The sequence below is a fragment of the Mesoplodon densirostris genome, chromosome 4 (assembly GCF_025265405.1).
Source record: "Mesoplodon densirostris isolate mMesDen1 chromosome 4, mMesDen1 primary haplotype, whole genome shotgun sequence".
NCBI lineage: Eukaryota > Metazoa > Chordata > Mammalia > Artiodactyla > Ziphiidae > Mesoplodon > Mesoplodon densirostris.
In genome coordinates, this window is record NC_082664.1 from 107334085 (window position 1) to 107360138 (window position 26054).

The 26054-nt window shown below is 43.3% G+C and overlaps 1 protein-coding gene across 3 annotated transcripts in view; it reads left to right on the forward strand.

Annotated features, from left to right (window-relative positions):
* The first annotated feature begins 4821 nt into the window (after positions 1-4821).
* PGPEP1L (pyroglutamyl-peptidase I like) overlaps positions 4822-26054 on the forward strand; it is a 49345-nt gene continuing 28112 nt past the window's right edge. For 2 of the 3 annotated variants that reach the window (XM_060096896.1, XM_060096897.1), the window contains exons 1-2: positions 4822-4909; positions 12302-12354. In XM_060096896.1, coding sequence (XP_059952879.1) covers positions 4876-4909; positions 12302-12354 — 87 coding nt within the window. In that variant the 5' untranslated portion in view covers positions 4822-4875. The remainder of the gene's footprint in view (positions 4910-12301; positions 12355-26054) is intronic. The other variant, XM_060096898.1, reaches the window with a different exon arrangement.

The window sequence follows — 26054 nt, forward strand, 5'->3', positions numbered from 1 at the left end:
CCCTTGCAGTCTCATCAGTGAAGCTTTTTTTTCACTTTTCCTTCCTGCTTTGTCTAGTTTCATAGGGTGTAACATAGAGGCCTCTTACCTGGCACTTCAGACCAGAGTTCCTAGTGCAAAATGGCTGCACCTGGCACCTCAGGTCAGCAGATATGTGAGTTACTTTTATCTTTTTTATTTTGCCAAAGTTCTACAGTTCTTACAAATGGATCTCATATATTCCTTGCTAGGTTTATTCCTCTATATTTCTGATATTTGTCAGCTATTTTGAATGGCTCTTTCTTTTCTTCAATTACATTTACCTATCGGTTATTGCTGGTATATAAGAAAACCGTTAGCTTGGGTCAATGCCAGTCTTACATTCAGCCACTTTTATGAGGTCCAGTAATTTCTAAAGTCAATTATCACAGAATTTCTAGGTAGACTATCAGATGGTCTGTAAGTCAGTTGTTGGTTTTCTAAATCTTGCTCAAACTTACTCAGGCACATGGCACTCATTTTTGACACCAAAATTGCCCTTAACTCTAACAAGAAAAAATGAAAAATACTGTTTATATATATAAACTGGAAAATAGGGGTTTGGAGCATGTTTTCAGTATGGTCCTCCCTTCATTCCAGGAGGTTGTTAAGCACTCTGATGTGTCCTCCATCTGGCCTCATTTATCTACACAGGAATTTCCTCAGTGTTAAGAACACAACTGTTCTAGCCATTCCCAAGATATTTGTGAAATTCGAAAGAAAAATCCAGTATTTAAACAATAGGGCTAGCAAGCTACTGGATTTTAATAAATAAACCAATTCCTGTAACTGCAGTTGTTACTTTTCAGTCAAGGAAATGTAGTCCTTAGGGGGGAAAAAATCAAGACAGCAAAAGTCAAAGGGAAAAATACAAGACAGAAGAAAAATATAGGCAAAACTTTCTCCTATAAAATGTAAGGAAACCATTACCTATGATGTATCACAGCAGACTGCCAGAAATTTTAAAACACTAATTTTTCAAGCTATTAATTCATATTGCGTAGGTGAAGTTATAAAGACTTGTAGCTTCTATATCGGTTTCCCATGGAATGCTAAAGATAATCCCAGCATTATTATATGGTCTCTCACATAGCAATTCCCTCATTGTTTTAAACCAGTTTTAAATGGTTGTTTCAGAATGTTATAAAAGTCTCAAATTTTTTATATTTAAATAAGTAAATGTCATAAGCATTTGAGAGCGAGGCTTTAGTAGGAAGATGAATATATGGCATGAATAAGGAATGAATACATGGCACCTGAAACCTCCAAAAAAATGCAGTACAGCTTCAGGATCCTTCCTTACCTGGGTGTTGGAGCCTAATCTCACCTAGGACAACTAGCAATTACACATAGATGGGTGAGAAAAAATATTAATTGATAACTGCTTCAGTGAGCTAATTCCACAGTGGTAAAAATCATAAATACTATCATTTTGAACACAAAACTGTCTACCACATTTATTCAGAATGCTTTTCTAATTTAACACCAGGTGAACCTAATGAAAAAAAGGAAAGCAATGAGGTTTTTGATGGAACATTCTGAATTACTTAATCCTTGTTTTTATTTTAATTAAGATCTACTCATTTAATTGAAAATTTGTTCATGTATACCACAAGGTCACTTTATCACCAGCTCTATCATGTTCCATACCAGAGAAAAATTATATTCTAGTGCAGGGTTTGTCAAACTACAACCCACAGCCCCAACCCAGCCCACTGCCTATTTTTGTGCAGCCTGTGGACTAGAATAATTTTCACATGTGTAGATAGTTGAAAAAAAATTAGAAGAAGAAGAATAGTTTATGACACATGGACATTCAAATTTCAGAGTCCATAGATAATTATTGTTACACTGCCACGCCTGCTTATTTGCATATTATCTATGGCTGCTGGAAAATCCACATGGCCCACAAAGCTTAAAATATTTACCATCTACTTCTTTACAGAAACTGTGTATCCACCCCTGTTGGACTATTAAGCTGAAAAGGCAAAGTAATAGGAGAGGGTGATTCCCAAAGTCTACCTTAGAAGACTGACATTTTTGGAGAACTTGTTAGTGCTTTGGCAAGAGGCAGTTTGGCTAGGAGTTCTATGTTTTATGGTAGAGTAAGTAGCTGATTTGGAAGCAGTGATGTTTGACAGAGGAGTGTTGCTGTTGTTGTTATTATTATCATTTTAACCACCAGTACTTCTTGCTGATTTATATTCTCCACCTCCCAAGAGGAATTTGACCAGTTTGATTACATCTCATTTATGTGAAGTGTACAAAATATGTTGCAAGAATTGGTTGCGTCAAAGACAATAAACAAACTTTTTAATCCTTCTTCCTTAAGCAGGAAGTCACAACTTGCCAATAAGCAATTTAAAACAAACCCCACAACGTTATATGTTTGGTTTAAAACAAGAAATATTTTCGGCCTTGGGATACTGTCATCTTGGCAACCCCATTTGTCCTCCCTGGTGAGAACACGTGCACACTGCTGCTTGCTTTCCGGTTCAGTGAGAGAAGGTCACACCTTGCCCTCTTAATCCCAGAGTCAAATATGATTACAAATTTTTCCTCCCGGGAATCTAACTTGTAAGGAAGATCACTGTGCTTTTTGTTAAACAAGACATCTCTCTTTAGTTGCCCTATTTATTCTCAGGCTTACTATATTTCATCGGCCTAAAGATTATGTTTGACATCGGCAATTGTTAGAGACCATTTGTTTTTACAGTGGAAAAAGAAATAAAAGTGCAAATGTCAGACCTCAAAATCCATACTTCTCTGAATTGTTCTCATTTTCGAGAATGAGAACGTGTGTGTGTCTTTCCCCCAAGTGGGGAAAATGTCACTGTGGCTAAGTCGAAATAGTTTATGTCTCTCATTTTCTTTTTCATTAACTGCAAAATTAGAGGAAATTTTAGGACATAATAAGTGAATTATGGGAAAGTGAAAATTCTAGGACACATCCCAGTTGCAGTTAAAATAGGAATGGCTCATGTCAAATCCTGAAAAAAATAAAAATGTAAAAATTGCAGCTTCATTATCAGAAAAGTAGCACTGTTAAAAACGGACAGTCTTAGCAGTTGAGGAGTCTGTTTTGAGGCCTGATAAGTTAACATTAGTAAACTAGTAAGTAACATTAGTAAACAAGTTAGATACCCAGACCTCGTTAGTTATGTTGATATCAGAACTTGACCTTAGCAGCAACCAACTTAACAAACGTGGGCATTTCTAGTGATCTAATATCCTCGTTTATAACTGTGATGAACAAGCAAAGCCCTCTTGATAGAAGGACTAGGTGAGTGACATGAACTAGGGGAGCCATTTACCAGAGGTGGTGGTGGGGAACGTCAACCGTGAGAATATGAGAAACCGGTTAATTGCTCTCAATCTTGTAATTTTGTATTGGCTAATCTCAAAATAGGGTGAAATGCAAAGCTCTCTATATGCTCTGCAAAACAAGCTGGCCCCATCTTCCCAGAGCAGGCACGGGAAGGCCACTGGGGGCAAATGCCACTTCCCACCTGTTCTCTGCTGTAAATAAGCCTGCAGCCCACACCAGGGGCCAATTAAGAGGAATGGCTGTTGGTTCAGTAGCCCAGGAAGGCATCAGGTGGACTCTAGGTCCTTGGCAGCGATCCCAATTAAGGTGTATTGTTTATCAGGGGGCCAATTAAGAAGATGGAATTAAGAAGAGGTCACGCCCTCTATTAAGGAGTAGTCTGAACCTGGGGAAGCAGTATGATGCTGGGGGTGGTGGGGTTCCCCTGGCCGCCCCTGGATGGAGTCTCTCATGGCCATGCCCAGATGGGGAAAGAGAATGATGGTTTTTGTACCTCTTATTAGACAGCTTTTGTAAAAAGGATTTTTAATTTTAAAAAGGTGTTTGTTTTAAGTAGTATAGTCTGAAAGGTCAAGATGTCACATAACTAGCCCCAAATATTAGCTCTTTTGGTTACTCTGACACAAAAAGGAGGAGGAATGGGCTATAGAGCCAGGTGACATGCCAAAGCATTTAGTGGTGCGTGTAGCTAGTCAAGGGCCCTATTCAGCACTGATGCAGGCAGAATTGGGTACGGTGAGAGCACAGCCAGGGAAGCCCAAGCAGACACTGCTGGCCAAGTGAGCCTCTGCCCCCAGGGCTGTGGGAGGTACGGGGACAGTGGGCTGGGGTAAGACTCCACCCAGGAAGCGGTGCTGCGATCATCCCCATTTCCCTGCAAGGAGAAGTGGGTGGGGCACAGGTTAACTTGCCTGCGGAGCCACAGTTTACAGGCAGCAGGTGCTTTCAACCATCACTTTTAGCTATAAGCTTCATCTGTGGTTTTGGTTTCTTTTTCCTTTTTTTTTTTTAAACATATTTTGCAAAATCGGTTTCAAGAGCTACCAAATTTAATCAAGCCAAGGTCTAAACAAAACAACTTGTAAGTTCCGCACCATCCTGACTCGCTGAGGCTGTACGGGTTTCAGCACCTTTTAGCCCCCGTCCAATCCCAGTCCCAGGCAAACTGGGTCAGTTGGTCGCCAGACTCGTTGTCTCACGTCCGAACACACCGACCAACAAAATGACCCCGCCCCCAAGTGGCCAGAAAGACCCTGATGGCGCTCCGACCCTCTACTTTTCTGTTGCCGCAGCCTGTGCGTCCTGAGCTGGCTATTTCTGCTTTCGGAGGGGGGGTTGTCTTACACCCTCCCCCCCACCCCAGAGTCTTCAGTCTTTCAGGGCCCCCAAAATGCTGCGGGGCGGGGTGGTTGGTCCCCCCCCCAGCGGGAGGCCCGCGACCAGCCGGGAGGGGCGCGCGGCGCTCAGAGCGCCCAGGGCCGGGCCTCTGACCCGCGCAGGCGCAGAAGCGCGCTCCCAACTCCGGTTTCATGGATTCCCAGTCCAGCTGCGTGGTGGTGACTGGTAAGACGACTTTTCTGCTTTCCCACTTGCTGCTGCTTTTAGCCTGACCATGGAATGCGCACTTGCCTGATCCTGGTCATAAACAGTTCCCTCATGGGGTAAAAAGAGTGGCAACTGGTGGTTCCAATAATTCCAGATGGAGCTAACTTCCTGCTATGCCCTATTAAAAAAAAAACAGGGGACAGAGAGGCTTTTCTGTTTCTGTCCTGTGATTCACTTCAAATAACTCTTGAGTGGCATACACAGTAGGTGCCCACATGTGGCTTAGGCTCAGACCTTGTCCTTCAGCCCATCAGGGGGGAGGCAGAGGCTGGCGCCGGCTGTCCGAGTCTGGGGCCCATGTGGCATCCTCTGGGGTACAGCTGCATAGCAAGGAAGGGGGAGCAGGGGACTCAGAAAGAACGGAGCCTAATAAGGCTGAGACAGTCCATCTACAGTGCCCACCCTGACAGGGGCACATAGCTCCCCCCCCCAAAACTAGAGGGCTTTTAGCCACCCAGGGAACTCTAAGCACCCTCTGAGAGCCACCAGTTAGAGACTTTGAACCCCAGAAGGTCAACTCAGAAGGAATGGTAGCCACCCACTCCTGCCTTTCACCACATTCAAAATCAACCCCAGACACCCCCAGTCGTTGTCACAGCTGGTCCCTGGAGGGCTTGATTTCTTCACAAAGCTCTTTATTTTTAGTCAGACACATTTGGCATATTTTAAGTTTTTTGAATTGTGTTGGATGAAGGAAACGTTGAAGAGAGAAGGGTTCCTGTGTGTGTGGAAAATTGAAAGTTACCTATCTTAATATTTTCAGACTATAATCAAACTCCTGTTAACCTTCTGAGAAAAAGAAAGTTCTTTTGAAAACCTTTTATCTCCCTTGTTCTCATTTGTGTTATTTTGGGTATTAGAGATTGGTTCAGATTACCCTTGAATTCCTAAGGAAACTGTACCCCTGATAAATGTGACACTTGCCACAAATGAAATATGAATATTGAAGCACCAGGGCAAGCCTTAGACTCACATCAACCCCTGCCTCTGTCCTGTCAACTTGTGGTTTGCTGGCAAACTCTGGATTGTTTGATGAAGTACCTGATAATCAGCTGCGATTTGGGAATGCTCACTGGCTTCCAGAGTGTGGCCTTCCTTTACTAAAAATGCTCTGAGCTGCTAAGGACAGTCTTTTCGTTTAATTGGATTTGCTTCACGTGTAAATCTCACCAAGTCAATTGGCACATAGACAGATGGTGGGGGAACAAGGACTCTGACAAACTGCCTTAAGATCAAGACATTTGGACTGGCACCAAACAATGACGATGGGAGAGTGAGAAAACCTGCCTCCCTCCAGAGGGCCCCTTTTGATTCCAAGAGAAGATTTCTCCAGCCCCTTTTCACAAGTTCCACTCGAGGGCCTGCCAAGTTTAAAGTGTAAGGTTTGACCCTGCAAAACAAGAGCTTCGAACCTTCATTTGCTGAGTTGTTTTGCCTAATTGAAAACAGATAAGAAATGATCTGCATACACTGATCTGAATATGATTCTAAAGCAGCATGTGATTTTTTTCTGGTGTCACTGCATTTTTAGTATTCCTACAGTCATCCCAGGAGGTACCTGATTTCTCAGTGATTTTTCCTTAATCTCAGTATTTTCCTTTTTTTTTCTTTTTCTTTTTCTTTTTTGCTCGGCAACTCCAGTCTTATTTAATTCTATAAGATTCAGTCAAAGTCAGAAAACACCACTAGCTTCCTGGGACATCGTGTCCCAAACTTTTCTATTCCCTGAGAAAGTTTTACCCTTTGTGAGTCAAACTTCCTAGTGCTCTAGACCCAGAGGTTCCAGAATTTCACAGGCACAGCCCTCTCCAGAACTGACTCCTGCTCTAAAGACCTGAGGTCTGGGGGTTGGGGTGGAGGTGAGGTTTCAGAGGTAGGTATTTAATCATAGCTCCTCCCCATCTCAGAATCTGATGATTTGAGAAATACATCACGGGAATCAGATAGATGGAACTCAAAACCTCAGCTGGGTTCCAGGTAAAGCTGAGCTGGAGAATGCCACCTCTAGCTGCAGCCCAGTGCCCACCCTGAAGTGAGCCCACCAGTCACAGGCCCACCTGACAGCGGCTGACCTCCCCTACAGGGGCCGGGCAGGAACTGTTGAGCTCTGCGCATGGGCCACACTGAAGGAGAGATGAAGCAAGAGGCCCCCAGGGTCCTGGTCCCTCCTCCTAGCCACACCATCCTAAAGGGCTTGTGATGGTTAATTTCATGTGCCAACTTGACTGGGCCACGGAGTGCCCAGATATCTGGTTAAACATTATCTGGATGTGTCTGTGACGGTGTTTTTGGAAGAGCTTGGCATTTGAATCAGTTGGCTCAGTAAAGCAGTGCCCTCTCCAGTGTGGGTGGGCGTCATCTAATCCATTAAGGGTCTGAATAGAATAAAAAAGCAGAGGAGGGTTGAATTCTCTGTCTGAAGGCATGATCTGGCACATTAGTCTTCTCCTGCCCTCAAACTGGTGCTGCTGGTTCTCGGGCCTTCAGCCTTGGACTGGAATTTACTCCACTGGCTTTCCTGGGTCTCCAGCCTGTAGATGGCAGACAGATCTGAGGACTTCTCAGCCTTCATAATCACATGAGCCAATACCTTATAATAAATCTCTTTCTATATATATGCAGATATATATATACACACATACATACCAGTACAGACCTCTCAATTTCTGGAGAGAGAAATAGAGGCCTAAAGTACACATGAAATCTCAACATGCAAAAGTAAGGACAGGGCCCCTGACTAATAGGCACGGTGCCCAGGCAGGGGGTTTGGGGCTGAGAAATGGTGGCATCAAATGATCAGAGAGCATCAGGGCAGGGTGAGGGTCTAGCTGGAGCCCATCCCACACTGCCCAGAGAGACAGTAAAAAAGGATTTAGCATTTGTTTAGCATCTACCAGCTTCTGGAAACAATACGTGCTGTACATGGCATTGTTTAATCTGTCCAGAGGTCCCAGGAGGTATGTAACTATAACAACAATGAAGGAGAACGCTGACACTGCTTCCTGTGTTTGAGGCAGTATTGCAAATGCTCCGCTTTATTCATTTAATCTGCACAACAACCCTATTAGATTATTATAATTGGTGTGCATTTTACAGATGAGAAAATCAAGGCACTGAAGCTAAGTAACTTGCTCAACGTCACCCAGCTGCTTAAATGGTGGGGCTGAGATGCAACAACAGAAGCCTGAACCCAAACACTGAGGTCTCTGACCACTCTTGGCTGTCGTTGGGCCACGGCCTGAGCTTTGGCGGGGTCACTGCATGGTGTGGGTGCCGTAAAAATAAGCAGCTGCAACACTGAGAGGGTGATGGTGTCCTTCTCCCCAGGCAGCAGGAAACACTTCCTAAGCTAGTCCCAGAGGAGGTTTGCTGTCCTCCCCAAAGCAAAATTCTGTTTAACTGCCTTTTATTAGAAATCTTCATTGCAATTAAATTACATAATAGTACACAGTGTAAATAAGTGTTCCCAGTTCTAGGAACAAGCCCTTCCGTCCACACACCTCATCCAGAAGCTCCTTCCCAGCGTGAGGCCTCTCCTGGGTCTCACCTTGCCCAGGCTCACCCCCTCCAACCGCTCTGCCTCCTCCTCTGCCAGGAAGTCCTGGGTCACCACCACCTCCTCCAGGAGACTTCCCTAACCACCCCCACCCATCTTCTCTCTCCCCTCTGTATTCTGATCCTGGTTGTTGTTCAAAGCCTTGCTATTCCAAGTGTGGTCCAAGGGCCAGTAGCATCAGTACCACTGGGGAGCTTGTTAGGAATTCAGAATCTCCAGCATCACCCCGGACCTGCCCAATCAGATTCTACATTTTAATAAGATATACATGTGTATTAGCATTTGAGAAATGCTGGACCAAATCTCACACTTTTTTAAACTTTTCATTTTGAAATAATTATCGATTCACAAGAATTTGCAAAGAAAATGTATAGACTGGTCCTCTGCATCTTTCACCCAGCCTCCTCCAAGGTTAACATCTTCAATATCAAAGCTAAGATACTGACATTGGTATAACTCAGTGTGTATGCGTGTGTGTGTGTGTGTGTGCACATGCATGCATAACTCTGTGTGGTATTATCACATGTGTAGCTTTGTATAACCACCACCGTCAAGATAAATAACTGTACCAACATCACAAGGCTCCTTCGAACTACCCCTTTATAGCCACACCTCCCCTTTTCCCCCATCTCTAACTCCTGGTAACCATTAATCTGTTCTTCATCTCTATAATTATGTTTATAGATGTAAATTATAATTTACAAATATTGTATTGGGTTGGCCAAAAAATCCGTTCAGGTTTTCCCATAAGAGCTTATGGAAAAACCCGAATGAACTTTTTGGCCAGCCCAATGTAAATGGAATCATGCAGTATGTATCCTTTTTTTTTTTTTTTTTTTTTTTTTTTTTTTTTTTTGTGGTATGCGGGCCTCTCACTGTTGTGGCCTCCCCCGTTGCGGAGCACAGGCTCCGGACGCGCAGGCTCCGGACGCGCAGGCTCAGCGGCCATGGCTCACGGGCCCAGCCGCTCCGCGGCATATGGGATCCTCCCAGACCGGGGCACGAACCCGTATCCCCTGCATCGGCAGGCGGACTCTCAACCACTTGCGCCACCAGGGAGGCCCCCAGTATGTATCCTTTTGAGATTGGCTTTTTTTCACTCAGCATAATTCCCTTGAGGTTCTTCCAAGTTGTTCATACCAATAATTCCTTCACTTTTAAAGCAATTTTTAACAGCTTTATTGAGATATAATTCTCATGCTATACAATTCACTCATTTAAAGCATACAGTTCAATGGCTTTTAGTAGTCACAGAGTTATGCGTTTCTCAACACAGTCAACTGAGAATATTTACATTACCCCAAAAAGAAACTCGACTCCCTAATCCTCATCCCCACACCCCCACTACACACACACACACACACACACACACACACACACACACACAGAGTCAAGCTCTAGGCAACCACTAATCTACTTTCTGTCTTTATAGGTTGCCAATTCTGGACATTTCACATAAATGGAATCATACAGTTTTGTGACTGGCCTCATTCACTGAGCATGTTTTCAAGGTTCATCCATGTTGTAACATAACACTTCTTTTTATTGCCAAATAATATGCCATTGTATGGGTAATACCATATTTTGTTTATTCATCAGCTGATGGACACTTGGGTTGTTTCTACTTTTTTCTTTTCACTGCTGAGTAGTATTCTGTGATTTAGATGAACCACAGTTTATTTAACCATTCACTCATTGAAGGACATTGAGTTGGTTTCTAGCTATGGGCTATTACAAATAAAGCTGCAGTGAACATTTGTGTACAAGTTTCTGTGTGAAAATAAGTTTTCATTTCTCTGGGGTAATGTCCAGCAGTGCAAGTGCTTGGAAGTCCACTTTCAGTTTTAAAAGAAACTGTCAAACCATTTCCCAGAGTGGCAGTACCACTACATTCCCACCAACAATGTGTGTGTGACCTTGTTCCTCTTCATCCTTGTCAGCTTTGGGTGTTACCAGTATTTCTATTTTAGCCACCCTGATAGAAGTGTAATGACATCTCATTGTGATTTTATGGCTTTTTTTTAATTTTTTTAAAATTTTTGGCTGTGTTGGGTCTTCGTTTCTGGCGAGGGCTTTCTCTAGTTGTGGCAAGCGGGGGCCACCCTTCATTGCGGTGCATGGGCCTCTCACTATCGCGGCCTCTCTTGTTGCGGAGCAGAGGCTCCAGATGCGCAGTCTCAGTAGTTGTGGCTCACGGGCCCAGTTGCTCCGCAGCATGTGGGATCCTCCCAGACCAGGGCTCGAACCCATGTCCCCTGCATTGGCAGGCAGACTCTCAACCACTGCACCACCAGGGAAGAAGCCCTCATTGTGATTTTAATTTGCATTTCCCTGATGGCTAATGATGTTGAAAAGTTTTTCATGTGCTTATTTGCCACCTGTATATCCTCTTCGGTGAAATGTTTCTTCATGTCTTTTGCCCATTTTCTAACTGGACTGTCTTTTTTTTTCTTTTTAATTAATTAATTTTTTATTTTTGGCTGCGTTGGGTCTTCATTGCTGCATGCAGGCTTTCTCTAGTTGTGGCAAGCGGGGGCTACTCTTCGTTGTGATGCACAGGCTTCTCACTGCAGTGGCTTCTCTTGTTGCGGAGCACAGGCTCTAGGCGCGCGGGCTTCAGTAGTTGTGGCATGCAGGCTCAGTAGTTGTGGCTCGTGGGCTCTAGAGTGCAGGCTCAGTAGTTGTGGCACATGGGCTTAATTGCTCTGTGACATGCGGGATCTTCCCAGACCAGGGCTCCAACCCGTGTCCCCTGCATTGGCAGGTGGATTCTTAACCACTGCACCACCAGAAAAATCCCTAGACTGTCTTTTTTTTTTTTTTGCGGTACGTGGGTCTCTCACTGTTGTGGTCCCTCCCGTTGTGGAGCACAGGCTCCGGACGCGCAGGCTCAGCGGCCATGGCTCACGGGCCCAGCCGCTCCGCGGCATGTGGGATCCTCCCAGACCGGGGCACGAACCGGCGTCCCCTACATCGGCAGGCAGACTCTCAACCACTGCGCCACCAGGGAAGCCCTAGACTGTCTTTTAAAGTTGAGTTTTGAGAGTTTTCTTATACATTTTACATACAATGCCTTTGTCAGATATGTGATTTACAACGGTCTGCAGAGTATCTTTTCACCCTCTCAGCAGGGTCTTTTGCAGAACAAAAGGTTTTCATTTTGATGAGGTCCACTTTATCAGTTTTTACTTTTATGGATCACACACTTGGTGTCAAGTCTAAGAACTCTTTGCCTAACACTAGGTCCCAAAATTTTCTCCCTTTTTTTTTTTTTCCCAAAAAGTTTTATAAATTTACTTTTTACATTTAAGTCCATGATCAATTTTGAATTAATTTTTGTATACAGTGCAGGCTGAGGGATCCATTTTTTTTGCCTATAGGTGTCTGATTTTTCCAGCCCCATTTGTTAAAAGGCTGACCCTCTCCATTGACTTGCTTTTGCACCTTTGTTAACAAACAACTGGGCATATTCACATGGGTGTGTTTCTGGTCCCTCTACACAGCATGCATTTTAACTGGACATGTGTGCTCACACCTTCTCGAGCCCTCCTACTTGGCGGTGGATCAGCCCCACATTCCTTTAGGGCCCCCCTACAATGCCTCACACAAGAGGACTTGGAAAATGCTTCCAGACGGACAGAGTTGCAAGCCTTCACAAGAAAGGGGGTGTGTGGAGTCCTTGATGGCCCAGGGAATCACAAGAGGTCCCCAAGGAGGTGCGGGGAGCAGCACAGAAGCAGAGACACCTCGGCCCAAGGCATGGCCTGAGGAAACCAGGCTTTCTTTGGTTTCAGGTTTCGGGCCCTTCCGGCAGCACCTGGTGAATTCCAGCTGGGAAGCAGTAAAGGTAAAAACCCTCTAAGCCCAGACCCAGGAGCGCAGGACCCAGTTGGTTCCTTCTGTGGTTCTGAGAAAATCCAGCACGTAGGCTCCTTGGTGTCCAGATCCACACGGGAGCGGGGGGGGGGAACACACACTGGGTGCCCTGGGACACGAGCTAGCTTTTTGTCCTTGGGTTGTGACTCACCTGCCCATAGGGGGCCCATCTGGCTCAGTGGTAAAGAAAACAGGCTGAAGGGACACCCCTGGGAAGGATGGGGAGTGGCCCAGGAAGGCTGTGCTGCCCTGAGAGCTGGGGACCCCTTCTGGCTGTGGAGTGTCGGGAAAGTCAGTGCCCCCAGCCGTGGTGTTCTCATTCATGACATGGGGGAATAATAGTGCTGATGTTACGGGGTCGTTCTGAGGAGTAAAAGAGGTATGTGTGTGAAGCAAGTAAGTCTGTAAAAGCAGCTTTTTTAAAGCATAGCGCCTGGCACAGGGTAAGAGCTTAATACGTGGTTATAATTATAAACAGCATGGCTTCATTTTTAAGAAAGCAGCCAGGAGAGAGCATGTCCTCAGACAGGGCATGAAGAGAGGTCTCATCCGTAGAACAGAGCTCTCCTCCCTGAAGCAATTGCCCCACTCCTACCAGTCCTCACACGGTGTCATTTAGAGACTCAGAGCACAGCTGGCTATTTATTCACACTTGACCATCAATTTCATGCTTCTGTTGGATCAAGCCAAAGGTAGGATCTTGAGTCTGTTCTCAGAGTTACCCAGTCAAGCTGAAAATGCAGCAAAACCACTTGAATCGTGCGTTTGCAGCCACCGTAGCATTCATTTTTTAGCCTGTCCACACAGACACAGTCAAGGAAACTCTCCACTCTTGAGTTAGAACTTGGGTTTTTTTCAACCAGCAAAAAAACTCAGAGAACCCCAGACTCACTGCCAAGCCTCACTGCTGCACACAACATGCCAGAAAGGCCAGGTCAGGGCTTTATGAGTTCCTGGGTATTTGCAGCCAGTTCCTTGAAAAACAGGACTTTTTCTGCTGAATCCCAAATGGGCCCTGAGCCCTTCTTTTTGTGCCTCAGTTTTCTTATCTGTCAAATGGGGAGGTTGTGATGACTACAGGAATTAACACACATAAAGCCCTCAGAGCATGGCAGGGCAACTGCTGGTTCTCACAAATTTCATTCTTATTACTAAGAAGCTATTCTACCAGTCAGTTTTCTCAGTTGTGGGCAAATAGAACTGGACTTTGGAGAGCCACACAGGAAATAGAATGAGGGAGGGGATTATTTTGTAGACTCAAGATTCACCAATAAAGCTGGAGAATCAGGGCAGAAGGGCAGAAACAGAAGCAGGCTGGGGGTTTCCAGGAAGAGGTAGTAGAATGGCAAACTAGGTGCTCTGAGTGGCCCTTCCCCTGTAGATAAACTAGATAAGATAGAACTTCTGTGCACTGCTGGACACATAGTAGTAAAGGAAAGCCCATATACGTCATGCCATGCACAGAAATACATCACACATCCTCAGGGCTGCAGCCTGAAGGGGTGAGGGTCAGCACCCCCACCCTAACACACAAAAGGCAGGGGGGCACATGCCATTATCAACATTGTTTTTAGCAAAGGGGATAGAATGAAACCAAGGCTCTTACTGTAAGCCAGACCCTTGAAAGGAGATCCTGTGGTCTCTAGCACCCCTGACTCCCAGCAAAGCATATGCAATTTCTCTTGAGGATTTAAAACCTTAGATTTTCCACAAACTAAGATAAACTAAACATTTATTTCCAATCAAAGATCACCAAATATTCAAAGAAACAAACTACCCTCAGTAAGAATGAGCAGAAGCAGATATAGAACCTCAAAAACTTGAGGTTCTAAATCATTCTGCTAGATACTATCAGAAAATAACATAATTATATATGGAATGTTTGAAGAAGTAATGATAGAATCACAAAAACTAAGCAAAAACTATCAAAAGATTAGGCAAATTGAAAAAGGGAGTAATAGAGCTTATAGAAATTTAAAACACAATTGTTGAAGTGAAGAATTTAACAGATGACTTAAAAGACAGTTTAGAATTATACTAAGTGAAAGATGCCACTCACCAAAGACCACATATTGTATGATTACATTTAGATGAATGTCCAGATGAAGCAAATCTATTGAGACATAAAGTAGATTAGTGGTTGCCTAGGGCAGGTGAGTGGGGGATTGGGAGAAATAGGGAGTGACTGTTAATGGGTATGGGGTTTTTTTAGGGTTGATGAAAAGGTTCAAAATTGTGGTGATGGTTGCACAACTCTGTGAATATACTAGAAGGCAATGAATTATAGACTTTAAATGAGTAAATTGTATGGTATGTGAAATACATGTAAATGGCAGTTTAGAAACAGATAAGCAAAATTAATGAACTAGAAGATAGCTCTGATGATATTGTTTAAAGGGCAGCATAAAGAGATGGACAAGGAAGTGAAAAAAGAAATTAAGAAACATGGATAATAAAATGAGATATTTGAACATATGTTTATTTGGAGTTCCATGAAGAGAGAATGAATGAAATAAAGCACTAGCCAAGGAGATAATGGTTGAGACTATTGCAGAATTGGATGAAAGACATAAATCCACAGAGATAAGAAGTATAAAATATACCAAGCAAAAACAAACAAAATCAATACATATACACATCATAGTAAAACTGCAGAAAACCAAAGATAAGGAGATTTGAAAGTAGTCGGGGGAAAAGACAGGTCACCTACAAAAGACAATACAATTAGACTGAGAGTAAATTTTTCAAAAACAACAATAAAAGCTAGAAAACAATGGAGTAACATCATCAAAATGCTGGAAAAATATTGTCAACCTGAAATTGTGTACCCAGCAAAATTATTTTTCAAAACAAGGATGAAATGACATTTTCATTAAAGCAAGCATCAAGAGTTTACTACCAACAGGCACAACCCTAAAGGAACATGTAAAGGATATCGTTCAGAAGGAAGGAAAATTATCCCAGAAAGATGGTGTGAGATGCAAAGAGGAATTGTGAGCCCAAAGGTAAAATCTAAACTAGCATTATTTGTTAATAATGATAATAATAATAAATGGCTAATTTTAAGTTTAAAAATAAAGGATTGAACTAAAATATAGGACAATGAAAGCATAGAAGTTAAGAGGAGTGATTGAAGTTTAAGACTTCTAAGGCCCTTGTATAGACAGGCATCCTGATATCAAATTCAGACTTTGTTAAATTATGTATATTTATGTATAATATATATATTAATTTGAAGTATAGTTGATTTACAATGTTGTATTAGTTTCAGGTGTACAGCAAAGTGATTCAGTTGTACATATGTATATATATAGCTGAATATATATATATATATATATATATATATATATATATTCCTTTTTAGATTCTTTTCCATTATAGGTTATTACAAGATATTGAATATAGTTCCCTTTGCTATATACAGTAGGCTATTTTTGTTTATCTATTTTATATATATAGTGAAATGTATCTTAATCCCAAGCTCCTAATTTATCCCTCCCCACCTTTCCCCTTTAGTAACTGTAAATTTGTTTTCTATGTCTATGAGTCCATTTCTATTTTATAAATAAGTTCATTTGTATCATTTTTTTAGTTTCCACATATAAGTGACATCATGATATTTGTCTTTCTCTGTCTGACATACTTCACTTGGTATGATAATCTCTAGGTCCATCCATGTTGCTGCAAATGGCATTATTTTATTCTTTTTTATGGCTGAGTAATATTCCATTGTGTATACGTACCATATCTTCTTTAACCATTCATCTGTTGGTGGACACTTACGTTGTTTCCATGTCTTGGCAACTGTGAATAGTGCTGCTGTGAACATTAGGGTGCATGTATCTTTTTGAATTAGAGTTTTCGTCTCTTCTGGATATAGGCCCAGGAGTGGGATTGCTGTCTCATATGGTAACTCTATTTTTAGTTTTTTAAGAAACCTCTGTACTGTTCTCCATAGTGACTGTACCAATTTATTCCCACCAACAGTGTAAGAAGCTTCCCTTTCTCTTTCTGATAATGGCCATTCTGACTGGTGTGAGGTGGTACCTCATTTTAGTTTTGATTTGCATTTCTCTAATAATTAGTGATGTTGAGCATCTTTTCATGTTCCTGTTGGGCATTTGTATGTCTTCTTTGGAGAAATGTCTATTTAGGTCTTCTGCCCATTTTTTGATAGGGTTGTTTGTTTTTTTGATATTGAGCTGTATGAGCTGTTCATATATTTTGGAAATTAATCATTTGCAAATATTTTCCTCTAGTCTGTAGGCTGTCTTTTCATTTTGTTTATGGTTTCATTTTCTGTGCAAAAACTTTTAAGTTTAATTAGCCATTTGTTTCTTTTTGCTTTTATTAACATTAGGAGATGGATTCAAAAAATATATTGGTGCAATTTATGTCAGAGAGCAATTTACCTATGTTTTCCTCTAGGAGTTTTATAGTATCTGGTCTTACAATTTTATAGTGTCTGGTCTTATATGGTCTTTAATCCATTTTCAGTTTATTTTTTTATATGGTATTAGAGAATGTTCTTTTTTTCTTTTCTTTATTTTTTCAGCCACACCGCACAGGCGGCATGTGGAACTTCCCCAGCCAGAGATCAAACCCACGCTCCCTACAGTGGAAGCATGGAGTCTTAACCCATGGACCACCAGGGAAGTCCCAGGAGAATGTTTTAATTTCATTATTTTACATGGAGCTGTCAAGTTTTCCCAGCACCACTTATTGAAGAGACTGTCTTTTCTCCATTGTATATTTTTGCCTCCTTTGTTGTAGATTAATGGACCATAAGTGCAGGGGTTTATTTCTGGGCTTTCTATCCTGTTCCATTGATCTATGTGTCTGTTTTTGTACCAGTACCATACTGTTTTGATTAATGTAGCTTTATAGTATAGTGTGAAGTCAGAGAATATGATTCTTCCAGCTCCATTCTTCTTTTTCAAGATTGTTTTGGCTATTCAGGGTCTTTTGTGTTTCCATACAAATTAAGAAAAATATTTTGTTCTAGTTCTGTGAAAAATACCATTGTAATTTGATAGGGATTGCACTGAATCTAGATTGCCTTGGGTAGTATGGTCATTTTAACAATATTGTTTCTTCCAGTTCAAGAACATGTTATATCTGTCCATCTGTTTGTGTCATCTTCCATTTCTTTCATCAGTGTCTTATAGTTTTCTGAGTACAGGTTTTGTTTCCTTAGGTAGGTTTATTCCTAGATATTTTATTCTTTTTGATGCAATGGTAAATGGAATTGTTTCCTTAATTTCTCTTTCTGATGTTTCCTTGTTGGTGTATAGAAATGCAACAGATTTCTGTATATTAATTTTGTATCCTGCAACTTTACTGAATTCATTGATGAGCTCTAGTAGTTTTCTGGTGGTATCTTTAGGATTTTCAATGTATAGTCATTGCAAACAGTGAAGTTTCACTTCTTCCTTTCCAGATTGGATTCCTTTTATTTGTTTTTCTTCTCTGATTGCTGTGGCTAGGACTTCCAAAACAATATTGAATAAAAGTGGGAAAGAGGGGCATCCTTATCTTGTTCCTGATCTTAGAGGGAATGCTTTTAGATTTTCACCATTGAGTATGATGTTTGCTGTGGGTTTGTCATGTATGGCATTTATTATGCTGAGGTATGTTCCTTCTATGCCCACGTTTTGGAGAGCTTATCATAAATGGATGTTGAATTTTATCAAAAGCTTTTTCTGCATCTATTGAGATGATCATATGGTTTTTATTCTTCAGTTTGTTAATGTGGTGTATCACATTGATTGATGTGCAGATATTGAAAAAATCCCTGGGATAAATCCCAATTATATATGTGTGGCAAAATTTCAAGAGTAACTATGAAAGAGTAGAAATAAGAGTATATGGTTTCCAAGAGAGCAGGGAAACAAAACAGAATAAGAAAAAAATGAACAAAACTTTAATCAAAGGGACCAAAAAATCACCCCATAGGAAACAAGGTAGATGAATACACTGTTGCTGTCCAGCTGAATACTAGTTATTGTAGCTTGTCCCAATGGCACTGGCTGCTGCATACTCCCAGTGGCATTATTGTTACCCTGGGAAGATGGATGTTTCTTCTATCAGAGAGACTTGCTCCTGATTCAGAGTCAAAGATGAGTGCACGTGATTGGTTGATCCTGACCTGGCCACAGTGAGACTGACCTTTTCAGCATTTGTGGGGGGAGCCAGGCTCTATCTTCCACCAAGACCCCAGTATTAGGGGTTGCCCCAAATCAGAGGAAGGCCAAAGAAATAACAATGTTGATATGGATGTAAAATATTAAGTGAACTCTTCTTAGTTCAACCTATGTTTATTCAGTTCCTGATTTGGAAGACAGTCTACTAACACATGAATCTCCTCCTGTTCCTATTCCACCCCAGCCAGGTGTACTGCAGTACAATTCTGACACTAACCCCCTGGAGCACACACAGATTTCACAGATTAAGGGCAAAGTTCTCCACAAGACTGCCCCCGCTTCAGACACCAGCTGCATTTCAGGGGTCCTCAGGTCACCTGTGCTTTGAGAAAATTCTGGAATTTTCATGGCCCCCACAGTTTTGATAATTTGCTAGAATGACACACAGAGCTCAGAAAAGCACTAAACTTACAATTTTTTAAAATAAAGGTTACATATAGGTTGAATTCTGGATGGGTCCCAAATGCAGAAGTTTCATGCCCTCTCCCCATGGAGTCAGGGCACATCACCATTCTGGCACCTCAGTGCATTCACCAACCAGGAAATGCCATGGAACCTCCACATGCAGAGTTTTTATTGGAGTTTCATTGTGTAGACAAGGTTGGTTAAATCACTGGCCATGTGATTGAACTCAGTCTCCATCCCCTCCCTGAAGGTCAGGCAGCTGAAAGTCCCCACCCTCTAATCACGTGGCTGGTTTTTCTGGTGACCAGATCCCATCCTGCAGCTATCAAGGGACCACCATGAGTCACCCCACCAGCATAACAAAGATACTCCTGTTGCTCCAGAAATTCCAAGAATTTTGAAGCTCTCTGCCTGGAACTGGGGACAAAGACCAGATATACTCTTTTTCATATCACAGTTCCCTAGAAGGGTTCCTGTGTAGGGAGAGGAGATGGCTCATGAATAAGATAATTATAACCCAAAGCAGATTCTGAGAAGTGCTACATTATGAGACTCTGAGGAGGAAAAGATTAATTTCATTCTGGAGATCGTATGAAAGAAGGGAACCTAAAGCAAAGTGAGAAAAAGCTGCACCCCTGGGAGGTCACTGGGAAAGCCATCTGTTGGAAGCAGCAGTGAAGGACAGGATAAATTCTGGCAAGAGGGAATAAATTCTCTAAACCACCATGCACTGGGTGCTCCAGACACTTCATGCAGAGTGGTTTGCTGAATTCTTCCTACAGTCCAAAGAGGTTGATACTGTTATTCCCATTTTTCAGGTGAGGAAATGGGTGCTCAGAGGTTGGCTATCTGGCCTGGGGACATATGCCATGAAATGGCCATGCCTAGATTCCAATCTCAGGTGGTCCTGCTGAGTGAAGTCCAGGTTCAGCCCACTTGCCTCGCTCTTCCCCTGGGGGAAAATAACACTTGGTTCAGAAGAAGAGGACCTCTTCAAGCACAAGAATGGCTTTTAGAGAATTCCAGTGGTTAGGACTTGGTGCTTTCACTGCTGGAGCCCAGGTTCAATCCCTGGTTGGGAAACTGAGATCCTGCAAGCTGTGTGGCATGGCCAAAAAAAAAAAAAAAAAAAGGAATGGCTTTTAAACTTCCTAGAACTCAAGAAATATCAAGACCCACTACCCAGTGACCCAAGGGTGAGCAAAGTGAGGCTATTCACCCAAATGCCTCAGCCCTACATCCACGTCATCATGGCTGGCTTTCTGCCATGAGTTCATCTTTACCGTCTTTGAAGCTCTCCCACCAGTGCCTGAGACACAGACAAGATGATCTGCTGCTTGGTCTTCTTGCTCACAATGTGACCAGAACAGAAACCTTCTTACCAGCTGATGAGGAAGCAAACCCAAGCCCAGCTTCAGTGCCCTCTGCCACCCATTTGCCTTCTCCACGGGTCCCTGCTATCCGTCTCTAACTTCTGCTTTCTCCTTCTTTCTGGTGTTTTGCTCCAGGGCAGAGGCACTGGCAGTCTCTTTAAAGGCTGCTTCACTCTTAATCCTCAGACCAGGCTCTCTTCCTGCACCATCTACGGTTATTCAGTGTCCTCCACTAATGTGTGTGTAGACTCCGCTCAGTGTTAGACCTTCTGATCCTGGTTTGGGACCTCCCTGGGAGTATCCACTGAAAGTGCCAGCATATGGCCAACAGAGCATTGTAAGGCTAATCATCTAAGTGGGGTATTAAGACAAAGGTCCAAGCTAGTTCAGATATATACATTGGACCCATTATACAGATATAGGAACAGGCTTAGATGGACTAAATAATGCACAAGAGGGCACACACCTCCTAGAGTCAGTATAAGCAGCACACTGTCTGTGGGGGCCAGCATCAACATACCCCCATCCCCATAGAGGGCCTGGCCTGAAGCAGGCCTTCCAGTGGCTGTGTGTTGACTGGATACATGAATGATTGTCATCCTTTTCTATCCTCCTGCATCCTCCCACTGGAAGTCAACCTTGTGAATACCATGGCAACGTCTCATGAGTACCTACTCCATGCCAGGCATTGTAAGTGGGGATGTATGAAATGATAGAGAGGGAAAAGAGTGCAGTTCTACACTCAACAGCATTTCACCTCTGAGATTATTTCACCTCTAACTAATAACTTGAATGCATTTTTGTTGTGGTTGCTCTTAAATAGGAGAAGATTGTTTTAGAAAGAAGGAAAATACAGAAAAATAATATAAATGCTAAAAGTTCCCAATGAACAAAGGCATCTCCTATAAACTCCCAGAAGGGTGACTTAGTGCTGTTTACCAACAGCATGTACCAAAGACTTTAACACTAGGCTGGCCTGTGCTGGGCACCCTGCCCTCCCCAGTCGTAAGCCTCATCCCCTGACTGATGCAATGGCTGAGCATTATCTCCTGGTTCCTGAACACTTTTATTTTGGAGCCAGTACCACCTCATATTCTTTCAAAAGAAATTATGTCCTGAACTCTTTTAGAAGCGCCTGAGCCTGGAAAGGCAGCAAATAAAACAAGGGTTTTGTAAAAACACACCCTGGGTCAGTTGGGCTAGGATATTATATAACCGCACTTAAAATAAACCCAGGCTGGGGGGCCAAGAGGTCAGAGCTCTTGCCAGATTTGATCAACTTGATATGCAGAATAACTTCTCTATACTCCAGAGATGAGGTGGCTTTGTGCCTTTGTTACGTGTTGCTTTAAAAAAGCATAATAATAAAGAACAAAAGGCAGTGAATCAGAAGAGAAAAAGAAGCACCAAGCTGAAGAATGCTTTAGAATGAAAGATGAGTTGTGCAGACCACACTCAGGGACAGGCAGGTAACTGCTTGCCTTTCCAAGTAGAAGTAAATTGTTTCTTTTGATTCTGCTTTATTTTCTTTCCTAAAATCCCATGATAAAACTTTTTCCAACCTAGGGGAAAACGGACCATATGTATGACAGACAGTTTTGGACATTTTTCCAATCTGGCCCGCAGTGGGGTTTGTTTTGTTTTCTTGATTAATATGGGAAGGCCTGGGATAAAAGTCACCAGCATGAGGATACAAGGAGACCCCAACATCTCCCTGTAATGCGCAGGGACCTCACCTGTGATAGCAACCAGCTCAGTGCCAATCACTTCCGGGGCAACCACTTGGATGGGTTGTGTGGAATTTGACCTCAAAGGCTGGATAACCCCCACTCACTTGAACCCTTTTTCATGATTTCTTACACCTTATTTCTTTAATCTGGTGACTGTGTAGTGTGAACCCATCTTATGGGTTGGAAGAGAAGTAGCCATATTACTGTCCCCAGTTCATGCTGGCCCCTGTACAGCCTGAAGTAAGACTGTCCTTGCATCCTCATTTTGAAATGGCACAAGGATATGGGGAATATGTGAGCCCATGATGAAGAGCCTGTCCCTGGGCAGAAGGCTTGCTCCCATAGCAGTGGGAGCCCACCCAAGCAGCCTGGCCGCAGGGGGCCCCCGAGGATGAGGAGGAAACCCACACCTCGGTGGAGGAAGCCCCTCCCAGTCCGTGTTCATGAGGAGTGTCTTCTGTAGCTTCACAGCCCTCCCTGTAAACTGTGCTTTTATTAAGCACTCAGGCAAATGCATTTGGTCTGCTTATCTGGAGGAAAACCTGCCATTTACAGACAAGTGAGTCAAATGTTTACTTCTCATTACACCCTAAATCCATCCCCACATTGACAGGACGACAAATCAGAAGAAGCAGAGTAAGATCTTTTAAAAGTGACACCAGCACCTTTCCAGGGTCTTACTGGGGGTCCCCTTACGCCCACCCCTGCCCCCAGCAAACGTGGAGTTCTCAGTTCCCTCCTGGTGCCAAAGTAGAGCAGACTCTCTGACTGGTGTCCTGTGTGTTTGTTTTAAATTATGTTTTTATTTAAAAATACATTGAGATGTACAGAAAAGTTGTGGAGATAGTACAGAGAGTTCCCATATACACACTCCCCCCTCACCAGTTTCCCCTATCATTAACATCTTACACATCATACATTAGTATGGTACATTTGTCACAATGAATGAACCAGTATTAATATATTATTATTAACTGAAGTCCATAGTTTATTCCGATTTCCTTAGTTTTCACCCAGCATCCTTTTCCTGTCCAAGGGTCCCCTCCAGGATGGCACGTTACACTTAGTCCTCATGTGTCCTTAGGCTCCTCTGGTCTTTGACAGTTTCTTAGAGTTTCCTTGTTTTTGGTGGCTTTGACAGTTTTGAGGAGAACTGGTCCGGTATTTTATAGACCGTCCTTCAATTGGGATCTGTCTGATGCTTTTCTCATGATTAGCCAAGTAGGTTTGGGGAGGAGGAGTACAGAGGTCAAGTACCATTCTTTTTTTTATTTTTTATTTTTTTTTTCTTTTTGCGGTATGCGGGCCTCTCACTGTTGTGGCCTCTCCCGTTGCGGAGCACAGGCTCTGGACGTGCAGGCCCAGCGGCCATGGCTCACGGGCCCAGCCGCTCCGCGGCATATGGGATCCTCCCAGACCGGGGCACGAACCCGTATCCCCTGCATCGGCAGGCGGACTCCCAACCACTGCGCCACCAGGGAGGCCCTCAAGTACCATTCTTATCCCATAATATCAGGGGCACATACTGTTGATGTGACTGATCACCATTGACACTGATCTTGATCACCTGGCTGAGGGAGTCCTTCCCCGTTTCTCACTGTAAAGTTGCTTTCTCCCCCTCTTTATACTTCACTCTTTGGAAGGAGATCACTCTGTGCCCCTCACACTCAAGGAGTGAGGAGTTATGCCCCCTTGAGGACAGGGTATCTCCATAAATTGTTTGGGATGCATCTGCATGGAAGATTTGGCTCTTCCTGCCTCACCTGTTTATGTATTTATGTATTGATGTAATCATTTCTTTATGTCAGTATGGACTCATGGATAATTATTTTATACTTTGGGTTATGGCTTGCTTCCTTATCAAAGTCCATCTTCTCCTGAAACCTTTCCCACCTCCTATACTATCCCTGCTTACTAACATACCTCTTCCAAGGGAAACACAAGATCCCACATTTCATTTTCCACCATAGAAAGTTAGACTAAGGTGGGCACTTTTTTTAATTAACTGCATTCCTTTTATATATAAATCTGCTTGGGACTTCCCTGGTGGCACAGTGGTTAAGAATCTGCCTGCCAATGCAGGGGAGATGGCTTCAATCCCTGGTCTGGGAACATCCCACATACCGCGGAGCAACTAAGCCTGTGCACTACAACTACTGAGCCTGCACTCTAGAGCCCGTGTGCCACAACTACTGAGCCCATGTGCTGCAACTCCCGAAGTCCACGTACCTAGAGCCCATGCTCCATAACAAGAGAAGCCACCGCAATGAGAAGCCCGTGCACCGCAATGAAGAGTAGTCCCCATTTGCCACAACTCGAGAAAGCCCGTGCACAGCAATGAAGACCCAGTGTAGTCAAAAAAAAACCAAAACAAAACTGCTTGTACTCCTGTCCTTATCACATCACTTATCATATTTCATTGATGCAAAGAGCCATTTCTTTCTTTTTTTTTTTTTTTGCGGTACGCAGGCCTCTCACTGTTGTGGCCTCTCCTGTTGTGGAGCACAGGCTCCGGATGCGCAGGCTCAGCGGTCATGGCTCACGGGCCCAGCCGCTCCGCGGCATGTGGGATCTTCCCGGACCGGGGCACAAACCCGTGTCCCCTGCATCGGCAGGCGGACTCTCAACCACTGCACCACCAGGGAAGCCCAACTTCCATTTTTTTAAACAACACTTTGGCATCCTGAAATCAGATGAATCTTACAGTCAATTCTATCTTACACTTTGTTACAGTTGAGCAGAGCTTTTGCTTTCTTGGTGGTTTATACAATAATGCTTTGCGTTCACTCTCTGGGCTCAGATTTGATGAAATACATCATGTCCTTTCTGGATTACACACTCTGTCAGCATAGGAAACACTCTGGCCTATTTATCTTGCTCTGTGGAATCCACACCAGAATCTTGAGGGCATTAGGGTTGTATTTGTGTTGCCATAAATATGATGAAAATATATCCTGCAACACACACAGTCTAACACCAGAGAAAAGTACACAAACAATTGTGACCCTGGAGATCAGGCAGCAGAATGTCAGCTTGAACTGGGATTCAAAGGCAACCCTTAGCTCCTCTGGGGAGGGACAGAGCTTTTGGAGAAACAAACAAAAAAAAAAGAGGCTATTAGCAATGGTTTGTCTCATCTTCATCCTCACATCCACATTAGAAGCACATTTCACATTTTGAAAAAACGTTGGCATTACATTAGGGATGCTACACCTGGGATTCCAAAACCCATGGAGGCCCTGGTGGGCCTGAAGGCTGCAAGCCAATTTGAGACACCATTGATGGGTCCCAGGCCTCTGAACTAACATCTAAGCACAGGTAATTACGCTGCACCCCCGAACAGCCTTGGTAAGGTTGCACTTCTCTGAGATGCTCCTGACTCTCCCAGCTTTGGGTCCCACCCCCCTCACAAGCTGCACCTTCTCTCTGGGCAGGAAGATGTGCTGATGCAGTGTTTCCTCTCTCTCAGGCATTTGCAAAAATATCTAGACAGGGACTGTTGAACCCAAAGCATCTATGGAGGTGAAATTTCAGGCCCTGGGTTCCCCAGAGATGGGGATATGGCTGGGGAGCCATAAGATGCATTCGGGGTAGCAGTCCTCAGGCAGCATCCTGGCTGGGGTCATCCTCTCTTTTGCCCATTGTAAGATCATTCCTATCCTTTATCCGTCTTGGTAACTATGTTCTAAGAGCTCATAATTTGGAGACAATTACATAGTAAGCAGCCAGTTAATCAAGACGACATAGCCCTAAACATTTTTGTTGTTGTTGTTGTTGTATCTATTTATTTATTTATTTTTGGTTGCATTGGGTCTTCGTTGCCGCACGTGGGCTTTCTCTTGTTGCAGCAAGCGGGGTCTACTCTTCGTTGCAGTGCATAGGCTTCTCATTGCGGTAGCTTCTCTTGTTGTGGAGCACAGGCTCTAGGTGTGTGGGCTTCAGTAGTTGTGGCACAAGGGC